This window comes from Carcharodon carcharias, chromosome 5, assembly GCF_017639515.1.
Source record: "Carcharodon carcharias isolate sCarCar2 chromosome 5, sCarCar2.pri, whole genome shotgun sequence".
Taxonomy (NCBI): Eukaryota; Metazoa; Chordata; class Chondrichthyes; order Lamniformes; family Lamnidae; genus Carcharodon; species Carcharodon carcharias.
Genome location: NC_054471.1, coordinates 38,945,891 through 38,964,082, shown reverse-complemented (window position 1 = coordinate 38,964,082; position 18,192 = coordinate 38,945,891). Strand labels below are relative to the sequence as shown.

The window sequence follows — 18,192 nt, the reverse complement described above, 5'->3', positions numbered from 1 at the left end:
AAAAAGGAAAAGTAGGTGGGGTAGCACCCATTTAATAAGGGACAGGATCAGGACATTGTTAAGAGATGATCTTAGATCAAAGGATCAAGATGTACAATCAGTTTGGGTGGAGCTGAGAAACAGCAAGGGACAGCAGACATTGGTGTGAGTTGTTTATAGGCCACCAATCTGTAGTGGTCGTGGTGGGCACGGTATAAATCTGGAAATTAGAGATGCATGTAATGTGGGTAATACAGTAATATTGGGCGACTTCAATTTACACATGGACTGTGTTAACCAAATCAGCTCTAATGCTGTGGAGGATGAATTCCTGGAGTTTGTACGAGACGGGTTTCTGGAGCAGTATGTTGAGAAGCCAACTAGGGGTCAGGCTATTTTGGATTTAGTTTTGTATAATGAGAGAAAGATAATTAATAACCTTGCTGCAAAGGAGCCTTTGGGAAATAGTGACCATAATATGATAGATTTTTGCATTAAGTTTAAATGTGATGTAGTTCATTCTTAAATATGAAAAAAGGAAACTATGAAGGTATGAGGGACAAGTTGGCTATGGTGGATTGGGAACATACATTGAAAGATCTGATGGGAGACAGGCAATGGCTAGTATTTAAAGAAATACTACATGATCTACAACAGATATACAATGCTCTGAGGCACAAACATGCAAAGGGGAAAGTAAATCAACTGTGGTTAAACAAAGAAGTTAAAGATTGTATTACATTAAAGGAATTAGCTTATAAAGATGCCAGAAAAAGTGTGAAGCATGGGGATTGGGGGTAATTTAGAACCCAGCAAAGGATGACCAAGAAATTGATCAAGAAAGGGAAAAAAGAATATGAATGCAAACTAGCGAGGAACACAAAGACGGACTGTAAAAGGTTATGAAAATACATGAAAAGGAAAAGACCAGCTTAGGCAAATGTCGGCCCGTTACTGGTGGGGGCAGGAGAATTTATAGTGGAGAACAGGGAAATGGCAGAGAAACTAAACAGTTTCTTATGACTGTCTTCGCGGAAGAAGATATAGAAAACTCACAGAAATACTAGGAAACCAAGGGACTTGTGAAACTGAGAAACTGAAAGAAATTAGTGTTAGGAAAGAGGTAGTACTTGAAAAGTTAACCGGATTGAAGGTTGATAAATCCCCTGGACCAGATGAGCTTCATCCCAGAGTGCTGAAAGAGGTGGCGAGAGAGATAGTGGATGCACCTTTCAAAATTCTATCAATTCTGGAAAGACTCCTGCAAACTGGAAAGTAGCAAATGTAACCCCATTATTCAAGGGAGGAAGAGGGAGAATGGAGAACTACAGCCATGTCAGTCTGATGTCAGTAGGAGGGAAAATGTTAGAATCTAATGTAAAGAATGTGATAAGTGGACATTTAGAAAAGAATGGTAAAGTTGGGAGGAGTCAACAGTGGATGTGGTGTATTTGTATTTTCAGAAGGCTTTTGATAAGGTCCCACATAAAAGGTTAGTAAATAAAATTAGAGCGTAAGGGATTGGGGGAAATATACTAGGATGGATCCAGAACTGGTTAACAGACAGAAAGCAGAGGATAGGAATAAACGGATCATTCTCAGGATGACAGGTTGTTACTAGTGGGATGCTGCAAGGATCAGTGCTAGGTCCACAGCTGTTCACAATATATTTAAATGATTTGGGTGTGGGAACCAATTGTATTTCCAAATTTGTGGATCACACCAAACTGGGTGGGAACGCAAGTTGTGAGGAGGATGCAAGGAGGTTTCAAGAGGAATTGGCCAGGCTAAATGAATGGGCTGAAAATGGCAGATGAAATATGATGTGGATGTCCAAAGGGACCAGGGTGTTCTTGTTCATGAGTCACTAAAAGCGAGCATAGAGGTGCAACAAGCAATTAGGAAGGTAAATGGTATGTTGGCCTTCATTGTGAGGGGGTTTGAGCACAGAAGTAAAGATATCTTGCTGCAGTTGTAAAGAGCCTTGGCGAGACATCACCAATTGTGCACAATTTTGGTCCCCTTATCTAAGGAAGGAAAAATTTTCCATAAAAGAAGTGCAATGGAAGTTCACCACATTAATCCCTGGGATGGTGGGTTTGTCTTATGAGGAGACATGGAAGAGACTGGGTCCGTATTTTTTTTTGTTCATTTGTGGGATGTGGGTGTCACTGGCTAGGCCAACATTTATTACCCATTCCTAATTGCCCTTGAGAAGGTGGTAGTGAGCTGCCTTCTTGAACCACTGCATCCATGTGGTGTAGATACACCCACAGTGCTGTTGGGGAGGGAGTTCCAGGATTTTGACCCAGTGACACTGAAGGAATGGCAGGATGGTGAGTGGCTTGGAGGGGAACTTGCAGATGGCAGTGTTCCCATCTATCTGTTGTCCTTGTCCTTCGAGATGGTAGTGGTCATGGGTTTGGAAGGTGCTGTCTAAGGAGGCTTGGTGAGTTCCTGCAGTACATCTTGTAGATGTTACACACTGCTGCCATTGTGCATCAGTGGTAGAGGGAATGGATTTGTGTGGGTGGGGTGCCAAGTGGGCTGCTTGCATATACAGCAAGCAATTAGGAGGCAAATGGTACGTTGGCTTTCATCGCGAGGGGATGTACAGAAGTAACATTGTTATATAATGCCTTGGTAAGACATCACCTGGAGTATTGTGCATAGTTTTGGTTCCCTTATCTAAGGGAGGATATACTTGGAAGGAGTGCAACAGAGTTCACCACATGAACAAGGACACGCATGAACAAGGACACCCAGGTCCCTTTGGACACCCACACTTCCCAGCCTCTCACCAATTAAGAAACACTCTGCTTTCTCATTTCTTTCTACCAAAGAATTTCCTACAGTTTTAAAGAATGAGGAGTAATCTCATTGAAACTTACAAATTTCTTACAGGATGTATAACAAGGTGGATATAGATAAGATGTTAACCCTGGCTGGCGAGTCCAGAGCCAGGAAACACAGTCCCAGGATAAGGCACAGGCCATTTAAGACCGAGATAAGGAGGAATTTCTTCACTCAGGAGGGTGGTGAACCTTTGGAATTCTCTACCCCAAAGCGCTGTGGAAGCTCAATCGTTGAGCATGTTCAAGGCAGAAATCAATAGATTTCTGGTGATCAATGACATCAAGGGATATGGGGATAGTGCGGGAAGGAGCATTGAGGTAGATGATTAGCCATGATCAAATTGAATGGTGGAGCAAGCTTGACAGCCGAATGGCCTCCTCCTGTTCCTATATACCTCCTTGCTCAATGATGGGGGTGCCCAGCACATCAATGCAAAAAACAAGGCTGAAGTATTTGCAACCATCTTCAGCTAGAAGTGCTAAGCGGATGATTTATCTCAGCCTCCTCCTGAGGTCCCCAATTTGATTTACACCAGGTGAGGTCAAGAAACGGCTCAAGCCACTGGATACTACAAAGGCTATGTGTCCTGATAACTCTTCAGCAACAGTACTGAAGACTTGTGCTCCAGAACTAGCCGTGCCCCTAGCCAAGCTGTTCCAGTTCAGCTACAACACTGGCATCTACTTGGCAATGTGGAAAATTGTCCTGTCCACAAAAAAACAGGACAAATCCAACCCGGTCAATTACTGCCCCGTCGGTCTACTCTCAATCATCAGTAAAGTTAAGGAAAGGGTTGACGACAGTGCTGTCATGTGGCACTTACTTAGAAATAACCTGCTCACTGAAGCTCTGTTTTGGTTTCATCAGGGCCACTCAACTCCTGACCTCTTTACAGCCTTGGTCCATGCATGGGCAAAAGAGCTGAACTCCAGAAATAAGGGGAGAGTGACTGCCCTTGACATCAAGGCTGCACTTGACAGTATGTGGCATCAAGGAGCCCTAGCAAAACTGGAGCCAATGGGAATCAGGGGGAAATCTCTCTGCTGGGTTGGAGTCATACCTAGTACAAAGGAAGATGGTAGTGGTTTTTGAAGGTCAATCATCTCAGCTCCAGTACTTCAGGGTAGTGTCCTAGGCCCAAACATCTTCAGCTGCTTCATCAATGACTATATCTCCAACATCAGGTAAGAATTGGGATGTTCACTAATGATTGCATAGTATGCAGTACCATTCGGAGTTCCTCAAATACCCCATGTGCAGCATGACCTGGGCAACATTCAGGCTTGGGCTAAATCTGATAAGGGGCAAATAATATCTGTGGCACATAAGTCCAGGCAATGACCATACCTAACGAGAGAGTCTAACCACCTCACCTTGACATTCAATGGCCATAGTATTTATATGGCTGGCCCAGTTCAGTTTCTGGCCAATGATAACCACACCCCCCCACCCCACTATCAACATCCTGGGGTTACCATTGATCAGAAACTGAACTGGACCAGCCACATAAATACTGTGGCTCCAAGTCAGAGGCTGGGAATTCTGAAGAGAGTAACTCACTTTCTGACCTCCTGAAGTCTGTCCACCATCTGCAAGGCAGAAGTCAGGAGTGTAATGGAATACTCTCCAAATGAATGGGCGAGTGCAGCTTCAACAACATTCAATAAAATAGACACCAGCCAGGAGAAAGCAGACTGCTTGACTGACATCCCACCTGCTGCTTAAATATTAATTTCCCCACCACCAATGCACAGTGACAGCAGTGCTCACTACCTACTAGATGCACTGCAGCAATTCGCTAATGCTCCTTTGACGGTCTCTTCCAAACCTGCAACCTTGCGACTGAGAGAGACAAGGGCAGCAGATGCACAGGAACTCCACCACCTGTAAGTTTCCCTCCAACCCACATGCTATTCTGACTTGGAACAATATCGCTGTTCCTTCACCGTCACTGGATCAAAGTCCTGGAACTCCCTTCCTAACAGTACTGTGGGTATACCTACACCATATGGATTGTAGCAGTTCAAGAAGGTGGCTCTCTACGATGTTCTCAAGGGTAATTAGAAATGGGAAACAAATGCTGGCCCTACTGATGACATTGATATTCCATGAATAATTCTTTTCAAATCAGCTAAACATTCACTCTCTCCACCACTGGCACACCGTGGATACGGTGTGCCATCTTCAGTATTCACTACAGAAACTTGTCAAAACAACTTCAATAGCTTTTCTCTTTGCCACTGAAAAGGGTAAAGGAAGCAGGCTTGTGGGAACACCACACTTGCAAGTCCCCTTCCATTCCTGCAGGGCAGGGGGTGGTGTGTCACCATTGACCAGAAAAGTAACTAGACAGCCAGATAATTACCATGGGACAAGAACTGGTCAAACCCAAGACCACTGCCACCCACAAGGACAGCAGGTGACACTACCAGCTGGAAGGTACTTCCAAGACACACACAATTCTGATTTGGAACATTATCGCCGTTCCTTCTCAGTCAATGGGTCAAAATCCTGGTACTCCCTTCCTAAAAACACTGAGGGCATACCTACACCATGTGGACTGCAGCGGGTCAAGAAGGTGGCACACCACCATCTTCTCAAGGGCAATTAGAGATGGGAAATAAATACTGGCTTTACCAAGGATTCCCAAATCTCGTGCATGAATAAAATACAACTTTGGAAATTAAAGCACAAAACAAGGAAAAATTACTTTCAACCCTGTATCTGCAGAGCATGTACAATTTGCACCAAAGACTCTCTTTAGTACAGATATGTTCCTTTAGCCACAAAGATAATGAAGCAAAAGGACATTTGCCAGTTCTACATCTTCAATATGCAGCCCTGTCTCAGACCCAGAGATCACAATGCCTGTACAGTACTTCACTATCTTACCCTATACTAATTAAGGAGCCTTTGGATGGTTTGCTACATTAAATTCAAGTTGTTGTTGTATACTTATGTCCTGATACTAAATCATCCTCAGTCAGACATTTATCCAGCTCTTTTTGGAAAGTGTCCTCAACTGAACATCAGCTCCTTCAGGAGTCTGTTCCACATCTCCACTAATTCACTGGCAGAGAAAATGACACCAATCATTGGTCTCACTAGAAACTGACCAATTTTGAAACTGTACTTTCCAACTCTGCAGCTTTAATCCAAGTCAGACAACTTCTTTCCATCTATATCATTTACATATCAACAATTCAGAGACTGGCATGACTTCCTTCAGTTTTGCTGCGACAAAACATTTTCTGCTCTGCAAATCTTTCTCTATAACTTCAAGCTCTGAGTACTATAATTATTCCTGACACTCTTTGAACTTTCTCTGGTGCATGCAATTTGAAAGCAGAGTGCCAAAATGTGATCTTATCAATGGTCTAAGTTAAGATCACCAGTCTTTGACATGCTGTCAAATCCCCCTAGATTTACACCAGTATTTTTAGTTTTGTTGATACCAAGCTCCATACTTACTGGGTGTGTCTGAACAAAATTGCACAGATATCCTTTATGTTTTTTGCTTTTGCTAATTTTTTAATACATTCATCATATAAATTATTGCTTCACCTCTCATGTTTCTAAATTAAAATCTATTTGGTAGTTTGATTTGTCCAGTTAGCTTTGAATGTTACAAAGTCCTTGAGCTACATAGGCTGTCATCACAAACAAATTGTTATACTGCCAAGTACTTTCCCTTAAATAGTGAATACGTGATCCTGGAAGGATCAGTCATGTTTCCCACATGGAGCTTTTTTCATTATCATTACCATCTGCTTCCTGTTACTGCAATAGCTTTCAGTACTAACTTGAAATAGTTCCCCTGTGATTGCAAGAATACATTTTCTTGCAATAACGCAAGAATTAAAAGTACGCAGCAGTAAAAGGACTAGTGTGGTACAGTCAATTAGAAAATTTTGATTTCAAAATTAAATATATTACGTCTTATGCAGAGCACAAACAGTAGAAGTAAAACTGCAGATACAGTACCAGAAGCTTGAAAACAAGAAAGAAAATGGTGGAAACACTTAGAAGGTCCGTCAACAACAATGAGGAGAATATGTCAGGTATGATTCCTCCCAATTTGGATGAAGAACCTAAACCTGGAATGTATCTCACAAATGTACCACACATTACATTTTATTTTATAGCATTCGAGTATTGTTGAAATGAGATTTTTTTCCCCGAAGCTTTTCATCTTGCACTCTTAAGAACAATTCGCAAGAAAATGACAATGTCAGGGGAAACTTCAAACTTATACTGTATGAGTGCACGGATTGGTTGGCAAGTGGACTCTGATTGGTAGATGAAAATGCACCAGTTGATGGTGACTGACAGTTAGCTGCCAAGCAGTGTTTGAAATATAAACCAGGCAGCTAGACTCTGATTGGTCAAAACATTGTCCTGGGGAATGAACCAGCGAATGGCTTTCACTTATTTCATTCATCCGAAACAGGTGCAATGTGTGTAAATTTCTTTTTGTCTGCAAAGAACAGAGCCCTGTGTATTAATATATGTAGCTTCCAACATGCACGAATGTGCTACACTGCAAGCCTGACTAACAATCTTAAATTGGTTGTCAGCATAATTCTTAGGACACTGTTGATTATTTAGCAAATGTTGTCCACTCACAGAATCACATCTAATATTGGACATATTGTTTTGAGTTTTGCAAGCACTGGTCGCTTGGGTACAGTCTCCACCTTACCCGTTGCAAAGAGCGGAAGGGACATAGTGTTTGATATGATCTGCCAGTCTTTGGGGCGTATAGTCTACATACCTAGCATTATACTGGCAGTGACACTGCTTGCAAAACTCAAAACACAGTGTTCATGAGAATTTGTAGGAACATAGGAACAGCAGGTGGCCATTTAGTCCTTCCAGCCTTAAAATCTTTGTCAGCTATCAGTCTCAGATTTAAAATTAACAACTGATCGAGCATCAGCTGCCATTTGTGGAAGCAAGTTCCAAACTTCTACCACCCTTTGCATGTAGAAATGTTTCCCAATTTCACTTCTGTAAGGTCTGCAGCTAGGCTTTTTCCCTACTTCCAGGCGCTCCAACCAGCGGACAAAGTTTCTCTACCACCCTATCTGCTCCACTTAATGTCTTGAAAACGTTGATCAAATCATCCCTTAGCCTTCTAAATTTAAGGGAACACAACCCAAGTTTTTGTTCTGTAGAAGGTCCATCTAGGTGCAACTGCATTAAAATGCTCATATGGCATTGACAAATGTCAGATGGCAAAAGAACCAGCAAAGAGATTAGGAGAATTTTAAAAATATTCTTCCATGGGCATTGCTGGCAAGGCCAACATTTGTTGCCCATGCCTATGCCCTAAAAGTGGCGGTGAGCCACATTATTGAACCGCTGCAGTTCGTAGTATAGGTACATACTCAGTACTGTTAGGAAGGGAGTCCCAGGATGTTGACCCAGCAATAGTGAAGGAACAGCAACATAGTTCCAAGTTAGGATGGTGTGTGGCTTGGTGGGGAACCTGCAGGTGCTGGTATTTCCATGTGTCTGCTGCCCACATCCTTCTAGGTTGTAGAGATCACAGGTTTGCTGAGTTGCTGAATGTGTTGGCTGAGCGGATGGTGGAAGAAGGTTCAATAATAACTTTCAAAAGTGAATTGGACAAATATTTGAAAAGAAAAACCTGCAAATCTGTGGCAGAGAGAGCTGGGGGGGCAGAACTAATTGGGTAACTTTTTCCAAAGGGCACAGACATGATGGGCTAGATGCTCTTCTTCTGTGCTGTAAGATTCTATGGCATGTCATAAAGTCCAGCGAAAGCCAATAAGAGTCCTGTTCCTAACAGTCGGCAATCTGTGTTGTTTGCATGTGCACACACCTGCACTCAGGTGCAAACGTTAGACAAGCTGAGAATTGGGCTTGCTTTGATCTTTCCAATGACCTTTTAGTATGCCAATAAATACCACAGCTTGAAGTTGAAATACAACTACAATTTTCAAACAGCTAAATCCTTTTCGTTGAAAATGTTGACAAGTGAAAACAAAAATGTAATCACCTATCCTTCTAACACTTACTCCAAGACAGACCATGCCAAGAGCGAGACCAGAAGCCAGAGAGTATGATTCCCTATCGGTGCAGTTCTCCATCTCGGGACCTGGAGGACGACCTAAACAGAGAAAACAGGACTGATTGCAATGCTTAAACAAGTAACAATTGAAAGATTTTTTTTTGCTTTTTTTTTTTACTTCAGCTTTTCAGCATCTGCAATATTTTGCCATTTACTTAAAAAGCACTTGGTGACAATGTTAGAAATGCAGGTCCCTTTAAGAGTAATCCAGGACAAGCTTCAGAGCAAATTGAAAGCAGGTGATGCTCATTGAAGCCTATACTTAAGAGCTAGGTTTTTTCCATACTCAGGGGGGTTTTTGCTTCTGGACAGGGAAAGGATCTAGAAGGGAAGAGTGGAAACTGGTATTTGCACTGAATGATTCACAGAATGTCTTTTGCTGCCCAATTCAGTAAATGGATGTCCACCTATTAAACATTTTGTTTCCAGAAATATAAACATAACTTTATTTTCAACTGTGATCCAAGATACTTACAAGACAGATCATAACTTGCAGGTGAAAAATGGCAGCTTCTACCACTAACAAAAACATCATTTGTACACCAAAATCACCAGATAGAATACCTCCGGCCCAGCGGATTTCTAAATTATTTCTGATCAGTTTTTATTGATTTTCTGCCAGCTCAATAATTTCTGAATGTCACCTTGGCTCAGTTGGTAGCGCAGTTGTCTTGTCAGTCAGAAGGTTGTGGATTCGAGCTCCACTCCAGGGCTTCAGCACCATAATCTAGGCTGATAAGTCAGTGCTGTTTTGCCGGAATGCTATTTTGTCTTTGGGGTAAATCTGAGGCCTAGCCCATTTGCTCATGTTAGAAGCAGCACAAAGAGATGTCCTGGTGATCTGGCCAGCAACCACCCCTCAGTGAACTCCACCAAAAGCAGATGAACGGGATTAGTTCCTTCATTTGCTCTGTGCGGGACCCTGTGGTGTGGTTTCATTTGCTATCAATAACATCAATGACTATAACTCAAAAACAATTCATTTGAATGCGAAATGCTTTGCGATTCCCGAAGGGTATTTTTAGATACTATTATAATTACAAATTCTTTCTCTCCTAAATTTTTTTTTGTTGTGAATTTGACTAGATTTAATTCCCAATCCCCCCTCAGCTGCACTCAGAAATAGTGCCTGACGTGACAATTACAGGCAGTCAATCATCATCATTGGCAAGCCCTTCTTTGGTGTCAAAGGCTTTGCAACTCTTCAATTTTGAACTCATAAGTGTTCGACATCTATCAGAATCCCTTGATTTATTTAATCTCTCTCAGTTAAGGACAGCACCTCCAAAAATGGAGTGAAGATTAAATACAGCTTCCGACTCAAAGGCAAGACTTCTAGCAATTGAGTCAAGCTGGCACTACAGGCTTGTCCAGACAACTGGGGCTGTAGTGGAATGGACTGTGTGAACAGATATGGGCTGCTATAGAAATGCAGAATATTCCAACATTAAAAAAAGGACATTTGGCCCTTCCACTGATCAATAGAATTCTTTAATTTAAACTCTGCACTGCAGAAATTCATCAAGCTTCCTTAGACAGCACCTTCCCACGACCACAACCATCGAGAAGGGCAAATGCAGCAGGCACATGGGAGCAGCACCACATGGAAGTTCCCCTCCAAGCCGCTCACCATCCTGACTTGGAAAAACATCGCCGTTTCTTCACTGTTGCTGGGTCAAAATCCTGGAACTCCCTGACAGCACTGTGGGTGTACCTACACTACATGGACTGCAGCGGTTCAAGAAGGCAGCTCACCACCACCACCACCTCAAGGAATTAGGGATGGGCAATAAATGCTGACTTAGCCAGCAACGTCCACATCCCTTGAACAAATTAAAAAAAAAATCCAAGACATCTATAGGTATTTCAAAAAAGCACTGGTTCTATTACTGACCCTTGGAGAACACCACTGTCTACCATCCTCCAATTTGAAAAACAACCATTCAACATGATTCATTGTTTTTCACCTTAAGTCAATTTCTTATCCAAGTTGGCATTGAATCTCCTATTCTGTGCATCTCAATTTTGTTCACCAGTCTTTTAAGTGGTACTTGCCAATTGTTTTCTTAAAATCCATATAGACAACATCCACCATATTCCAAATATCAATCTTTTGTTACCTCATCAAAAAATTCTACTTACTTGTATAAAAAGGAACAAACATATAAATGTACCCAAGAGAAAATTAAACAAGCCAAGGCTATTTTATATTATGACAGTTACAGCCTTGCACAGTTGTTGACATGCTACAGATGTTGCCCATCAGTCACATTTGCAGATTGAGGCCTTTGACAAGGTGCCGCATAGGAGGCTGCTCAGTAAGATAAGAGCCCATGGTGTTAGAGGCAAGGTACTAGCATTGATAGAAGATTGGCTGTCTGGCAGGAGGCAGAGAGTGGGGATAAGGGGGTCCTTCTGAGGATGGCAGCCGGTGACTAGTGGGGTTCCGCAGGGGTCAGTGTTGGAACCACAACTTTTCACTTTATACATTAATGATCTAGATGAAGGAACTGAGGGCATTCTGGCTAAGTTTGCAGATGATACAAAGATAGGTGGAGGGACAGGTGGTATTGAGGAGGCGGGGAGGCTGCAGAAGGATTTGGACAGGTTAGGAGAATGGGCAACGAAGTGGCAGATGGAATACAACATGGGGAAATGTGAGATCGTGCACTTTGGTAGGAAGAATAGAGGCATAGACTATTTTCTAAATGGGGAGAGAATTCAGAAATCTGGAGTGCAAAGGGACTTGGGAGTCCTAGTCCAGGATTCTCTTAAGGTTAACTTGCAGGTTGAGTCGGTAATTAGGAAGGCAAATGCAATGTTGGCATTTAATTCGAGAGGACTAGAATATAAAAGCAGGCTCTGGTCAGACCACTTTTAGAATATTGTGAGCAATTTTGGGCCCCGTACCTCAGGAAGGATATTCTGGCCCTGGAGAGGGTCCAGAGGAGGTTCACGAGAACAATCCCAGGAATGAAAGGCTTAACATATGAGGAACGTTTGAGGACTCGGGGTCTATACTCGATGTAGTTTAGAAGGATGAGGGGGGATTTGATTGAAACTTACAGAATACTGAAAGGCCTGGATAGAGTGGACATGGGGAAGATGTTTCCATTAGTAGGAGAGAATAAGACCCAAGGGCACAGCCTCAGAGTAAAGGGAAGACCTTTTAGAACGGCGATGAGGAGAAACTTCTTTAGCCAGAGTTGTGAATCTATGGAATTCATTGCCACAGAAGGCTGTGGAGGCCAGGTCATTGAGTGTATTTAAGACTGAAATAGATAGGTTCTTGACTGGTAAGGGGATCAAAGGTCACGGGCGAAGGCGGGAGAATGGAGTTGAGAAACTTATCAGCCATGATTGAATGGCGGAGCAGACTCGATGGGCCGAATGGCCTAATTTCTGCTCCTATGTCTCATGGTCTTATTTCAACAACAGAATTAATGAAAGCAAATTGGTCTCCTTATTTAAGGAAAGGTGTAAATGCATTGGAGGTGGTTCAGAGGAGGCTTACTAGATTGATACCTGGAATGAACAGGTTGTCTTTTGAGGATAGGTTGGACAGACTGGGCTTGTTTCTGCTGAAGTTTAGAAGAGAGAGGAGTGACTTGATTGAAGTATATAAGATCCTGAGCAGTCTTGACAAGGTAGTCGTGAAAGGATATTTCCTCTTGTTGGTGAGTCCAGAATTAGGGAGCACTGTTTTAAAGTTAGGGATGGCCCTTATAGGACAGGGATGAGGAGAAATTTTTTTCTGAGAGCTGTGTGACTTTGGAACTCTCTGCCTCAGAAGGCAGAGGAAGCAAGGTCACTGAATGTTTTTAAGGCAGAGGTAGATTGATTCCCTTGCCTAACAAGAATCTAAGGTTATCAAGGGTAGATGGGAATGTAGAACTTGAAACACAAACAGATCAGCCATGATCTTACTGAATGGTAGAGCAGGCTCAAGGGGCTGAATGGCCTACTTCTGCTCCTATGTTGTAAGTTCATATGTTTGTAATACAAGTGATTATTCCACATAAAATAGATTTCTTGGCCAATTCTCAATTTTAATCTCCAACCACCCTATGATATTACTCAACTTCTTCAGTTCAAGTGAAAAATCTTCTAACCACTAGAGGCTTTCTTCATAACCTTAATTCCCTCTGTCTCTGGTGACACCCTAGTTAATTCAGATGGTGCCTTGTCATCACTCTGACATCCTTTCTATAATGGGATGCCTGAAACTGTTATAATTAAAGGCACCCCATTATAAGAACCATATAATATATTCATTTGATTCACTGAAAATTACCATCAAGAATTTCCATTTCCTTAACATTCAAGCGATGTGCTATACTCAGGCCAACATGCTTCTTCATTCAAAATTATTCTTACATGCCCAGTTGAGAATAACTGATTGCAAGTTTCCTTTTAGTAACTGGGAATGGGGGAACAGGAGTCATGATTTTGGGTGGAATCCATGGCCCAAGATTCTTTTTCTCTGCTTTCTTTAATGAATATGCCTCATGTCTTTAACAGAAAGAGGTCTCAGTTTAAAATTTCATTCAAAGGATAACACTTTGTATAATGAATTACCCCCCACTCCTGTAACAAAGTGCCATGTTGGGATATGAGCTCAAACTGCTGCCAAGGGCACAACTGTCTGCTCTACAGACAAAGGTTTATTTTTCTTTCATATATGAGCTCAGAGCTGAAGATACCGTACCTATTTCAGTCAGAAGCACTTCTGCAATGTGCCGGTGAGCAGTTCCTTGGTATACAAGTCCTATGCCCATAACAGCTGCAACCTGCAAGTTGTGGGGGACGTCCAGTTCTGTTGAGGTAGGAGGTAACAGTGCAGGGATATGAATGCTCAGGAGACGTGTAACCGATATATCCATTGTGCCCAGTTTTGCAGCTGAAATTCCCAGCAGCAATCCAATGCTGGTCATCTCATGGCCCTGCCAGAAAGCACAAGGAAAACATGTTAGAATCTTCCGTAGATACAGGAGTGGTGCCAGAGGATGAAAAGAATTGCAAATATTACATCCTTGTTCAAATAGAGGTATTAGGATAAGCCCAGCAACTACAGGTCAGTCGGATTAAACATGATGGTGGGAAAACTTTTGGAGCAATAATCTGGACAAATTTAAGTCATTTGGACAAACGTGGATTAATAAAGGAAAGCCAGCACGAACTTATTAAAGGCAAACCATGTTTAACTAAGTTAATTGTGTTTTTTGATGAGGTAAGAGAGTTGATAAGGGTAATGCGGTTGAACTGGTGTACATGGGCTTTCAAAAGGCTTTTGATAAAATGACACAGAACAGGTTTGTCAGCAAAGTCAAAACCCACGGTATGAAAGAGACAGTAGCAGCACTGATGCCAAGTTAGCTGAGTTACGGGAAACAGACAGCAGTGGTGAATGGTTTTTTTTTGGATTAGAATAATGTATACAGGGAGATTTCTCAGCGGTTGGTATTAGGTCACTTTTCTTAATCTATATTTAAGGCCTAAACTTGGGTGTGCAAAAGGAGCAAACAATGACTTTTTAAATTCATTCATGGGATGTGGGCTTCGCTGGCTGGGCCAGCATTTATTGCCCATCCCTAGTTGCACTTGAGGTGGTGGTGGTGAGCTGCCTTCTTGAACCGCTGTAGTCCATGTGGTGTCGGTACACCCGTAGTGCTGTTAGGAAGGGAGTTCCAGGATTTTGACCGAGCAACAGTGAAGGAACAGTGATATATCTGACGAAAAACATGTTCAAACAGCAAATATTTAGGACTTGAAATGCACTGATTATACCTAACTGCAACAGATTATACCTAACTGCAGTGGTTACATCTACATGACATTGAAATCATTGACACTTGTGGTGGAGTCAGATTCAGTTGTGGCTTTCAAAAGGGAATTAGAGTATTATCTGAAGCGCAAAAAAAATTGCAGGGCTACAGGAAAAGAGTGGGGGAGTGGGATTAGCCAAGTTGCTCTTCTCATAGAGTCATTGAGGTCTACAGCACAGAAGAAGGCCCTTCAGCCCATCAAGTCTGCACCGGAAAAACAAGTACATAACTATTCTAATCCCATTTTCCAGCACTAGGCCCATGGCCTTGTATGTCATGGCACTGCAAGTGCACATCCAAATACTTCTTAAATGTTATGAGGGTTTCTGCCCCTACCACCCTTTCAGGCAGAGAGTTCCAGATTCCCACCACCCTCTGGATGAAAAAATTCTTCCTCCTGCTCCTTACCTTAAATCTATGCCCCATGGTTATTGATCCCTCCACCAAGGGGAAAAGTTCCTTCCTGTCTACCCTATCTATGCCCCTGATAATTTTATACACCTCAATCAAGTCCCCCCTCAATCTCCTCTGCTGCATGGAAAATAAGTCCAGTCTATCCAATCTCTCCTCGTAACTAAAACTCTCCAGCCCAGGCATCATCCTGGTAAATCTCCTCTGCACTCTCACTAGTGCAATCACATCCATCCTATAATGTGGATTCCAGGACTGCACACAGTACGCTAGCTGTGGCCTAACCAGTGTTTTATACAGTTCCAGCATAACTTCCCTGCTCTTATATTCTATGCCTCGGCTAATAAAGGCAAGTATCCCATATGCCTTCTTAACCACCTTATCTACCTGTCCCGTTACCTTAAGGGACCAGTGGACATGCACACCAAGGTCCCCCTGATCCTGGATACTTCCCAGGGTCCTACCGTTCATCGTGTATTCCTGTGCCTTGCTTGTCCTGCTCAAGTCCATCACCTCACACTTATCCGGATTAAATTCCATTTGCCATTGATCAGCCCATCTATATCCTCCTGTAATCTAAGGCTATCCTCCTCACTATTTATCACCCCACCAATTTTTGTGTCATCTGCAAATTTGCTGATCAACCCTCCTACATTCAAGTCTAAATCATTTATATATACCACAAACAGCAAGGGACCCAACGCTGATCCCTGTGGAACCCCACTGAACACAGGCATCCAATCACAAAAACACCTCTCGGCTTTCACCCTCTGCTTCCTGCCACTCAGCCAATTCTGGATCCAATTTGCCTTGGATCCCATGGGCTCTTACCTTCGTTATCAGTCTCCCAAGCTGGATCTTATCAAAAGCCTTGCTGAAGTCCAAGTAGACTACGTCAATGCATTGCCCTCATCTACACACCTGGTCACCTCTTCGAAAAATTCAATCAAATTGGTCAGACATGACCTCTCCTTAACAAAACCATGCTGACTGTCCTTGATTAATCCCTGCCTCTCCAAATGTAGATTAATTCTGTCCTTCAGAATTGCTTCCAATAGTTCCCCACCACTGAGGTTAGACTAACTGACCTGTAGTTCCCTAGTGTATCCCTTCGTCCCTTCTTGAATAATGGTACCACATAGGCTGACCTCTGGTTGTCTGGCGCCTCTCCTGTGGTCAGATAGGTACTGAAAATTATTGCCAATGCCCCTGCCATCTCCTCCCTTGCCTCACTCAACAGAGAGAGAGAGCTAGCATGGACACAAGGGGCTTCCTTCTGTGCTGCAACCATTCTATGATTCTATGTAGTGTTTGTGAGATTAGCAGTAAAAGCATTTATGAAAATGACTGTGGAGTCCAGAGGCAAGGGGTTAGACAGCCTTCTTTATCTTCACTAGCCATCTCCTTTGATCTCCAAAATAAATGTTGCCACCCATTCCCTGGGGAGAATGGGTAGGGAGAGCAGTCAACCTGCTATCTGGCCTGCATTTATGCAGCCTTTGCATTTCCTGCTTGCAACTGAGGGCAAACCTGTGCACCTGAAACAAAAACTCAGTAATATTTCATCAGATCATAAATCTCTAATACGTTAAAGGGTAAATTTGAAATAAGCTACTCAAAACTCTCAATAAATAACAGATGCATCACATCATGGTTATTGTTTACTTTACAAGAAAAGACCACTTCCCAAAATCCCACTGCTAAGAAAAAAAATCCAGATAATTTCTGGGTGTGTGTAGGATGCTGGAGGAGGATTGAGGAAACAATCAAAACTTCCACACTGATGTCAAGGAGGATTTTAGATGGAACTGCAAGAATTCATCACAATGGAAAAATCTACAGTAAAAGTGAAACCGTACCCAACTTTTACATTTGCTTCTTCACTTTCAGCACAGTGACAACAGAATGACAAAACCTCAAAGTGTGCAACCAATGTGCTACCTTAACTTCTATTGGTCCCCTGATAACAAAGCTTCTCCTTGTCGATGCATGCTACACTGAAAAACTTGCTCAACACTTAATGACCGGTCATCCAGTCTCCTCCTCCCTTTTGAAACAAGTATTGGGATTGCAATTCTTGCTGTTGTAAGGTAATGGAAAATATCATAGGTGCTGCAAGGAGCAGAGCAAATTCTGCATTGAAAGATTAATTTTCTCACCAGTAACTACCCTCAACCTCAACACTAAAAGCAGTTTTTTAATCTTTTCTTTCCATATTACTTTTGTTCTTGATAATGGCACTGTATGTTTTCAAAGTGTTAATGATTCTTTTAAAAACTTGCCATCCCCCGGTTTCAATCATCAATGAGCCATGTCATGATGTTGGATGTAACTAGTACAACAGAAAGCCAGCACCTTCAGTCAAGGAAATCCAGGCTGCATCTGCATACAGTCTGTGGTAAAAGCGAGAAAAGGTTTTGACAACTTACACTGTAACTTCCCTTGAATATTTCACAGAGCACAGAGAACCTACTTTCCTCATGGATCCACTAATTTTCAGGTACAGTTTTATGTCTCAATTGCTCTTTAAGTCAATAATAGGAATGAACTATACACTGCAGCGATACATGGTTCAAAGCAACACTTAGTATTTTTAAGATATCTGGAGCGGGCTTCTTCAAAAGTACTTCATTTTTGTCTGCAGCATTTTGTGGTAAAATCAATTTTTTTGGGTAAAATAAATTTGAGTCATTAATTCAGTAAACGTGCTGTGCTTCTGTCCAGACTGTTGTGTAAAATGGATACCATTACCATAATCTCACTAGGGATGATGGGGAGATGTTATGTCCAAGGGCATTTTTAAACCCTGTAATTACTCCACGAGTATTTATTTTAATCTCTTATTGGGACATTCCGAGGTAATAAAAGGCTCTGTATACAAATATAAATCTGCCTTTTATTTCTTATACTGAATTTCTACAAAAGAGCTCTTGGCATTTGGGCGAACTTCAAATGAGCAAACTTTCTGCATCATCATGTTAAAATAAATAATGTTTAAGTGAGAGGCACAATATTGTTAAATGC

The 18,192-nt window shown here is 42.1% G+C and overlaps 1 protein-coding gene across 4 annotated transcripts in view; it reads right to left on the bottom strand.

The window, feature by feature from the left end:
• anapc1 (anaphase promoting complex subunit 1) overlaps nt 1–18,192 on the bottom strand; it is a 216,889-nt gene that overhangs the window by 100,369 nt on the left and 98,328 nt on the right. For all 4 annotated transcript variants that reach the window (XM_041188482.1, XM_041188480.1, XM_041188483.1 and 1 more), the window contains 2 exons: nt 13,641–13,875; nt 8,880–8,971 (listed from right to left, as the gene is read on the bottom strand). In XM_041188482.1, the coding sequence (XP_041044416.1) occupies nt 8,880–8,971; nt 13,641–13,875 (327 nt within the window). The remainder of the gene's footprint in view (nt 1–8,879; nt 8,972–13,640; nt 13,876–18,192) is intronic.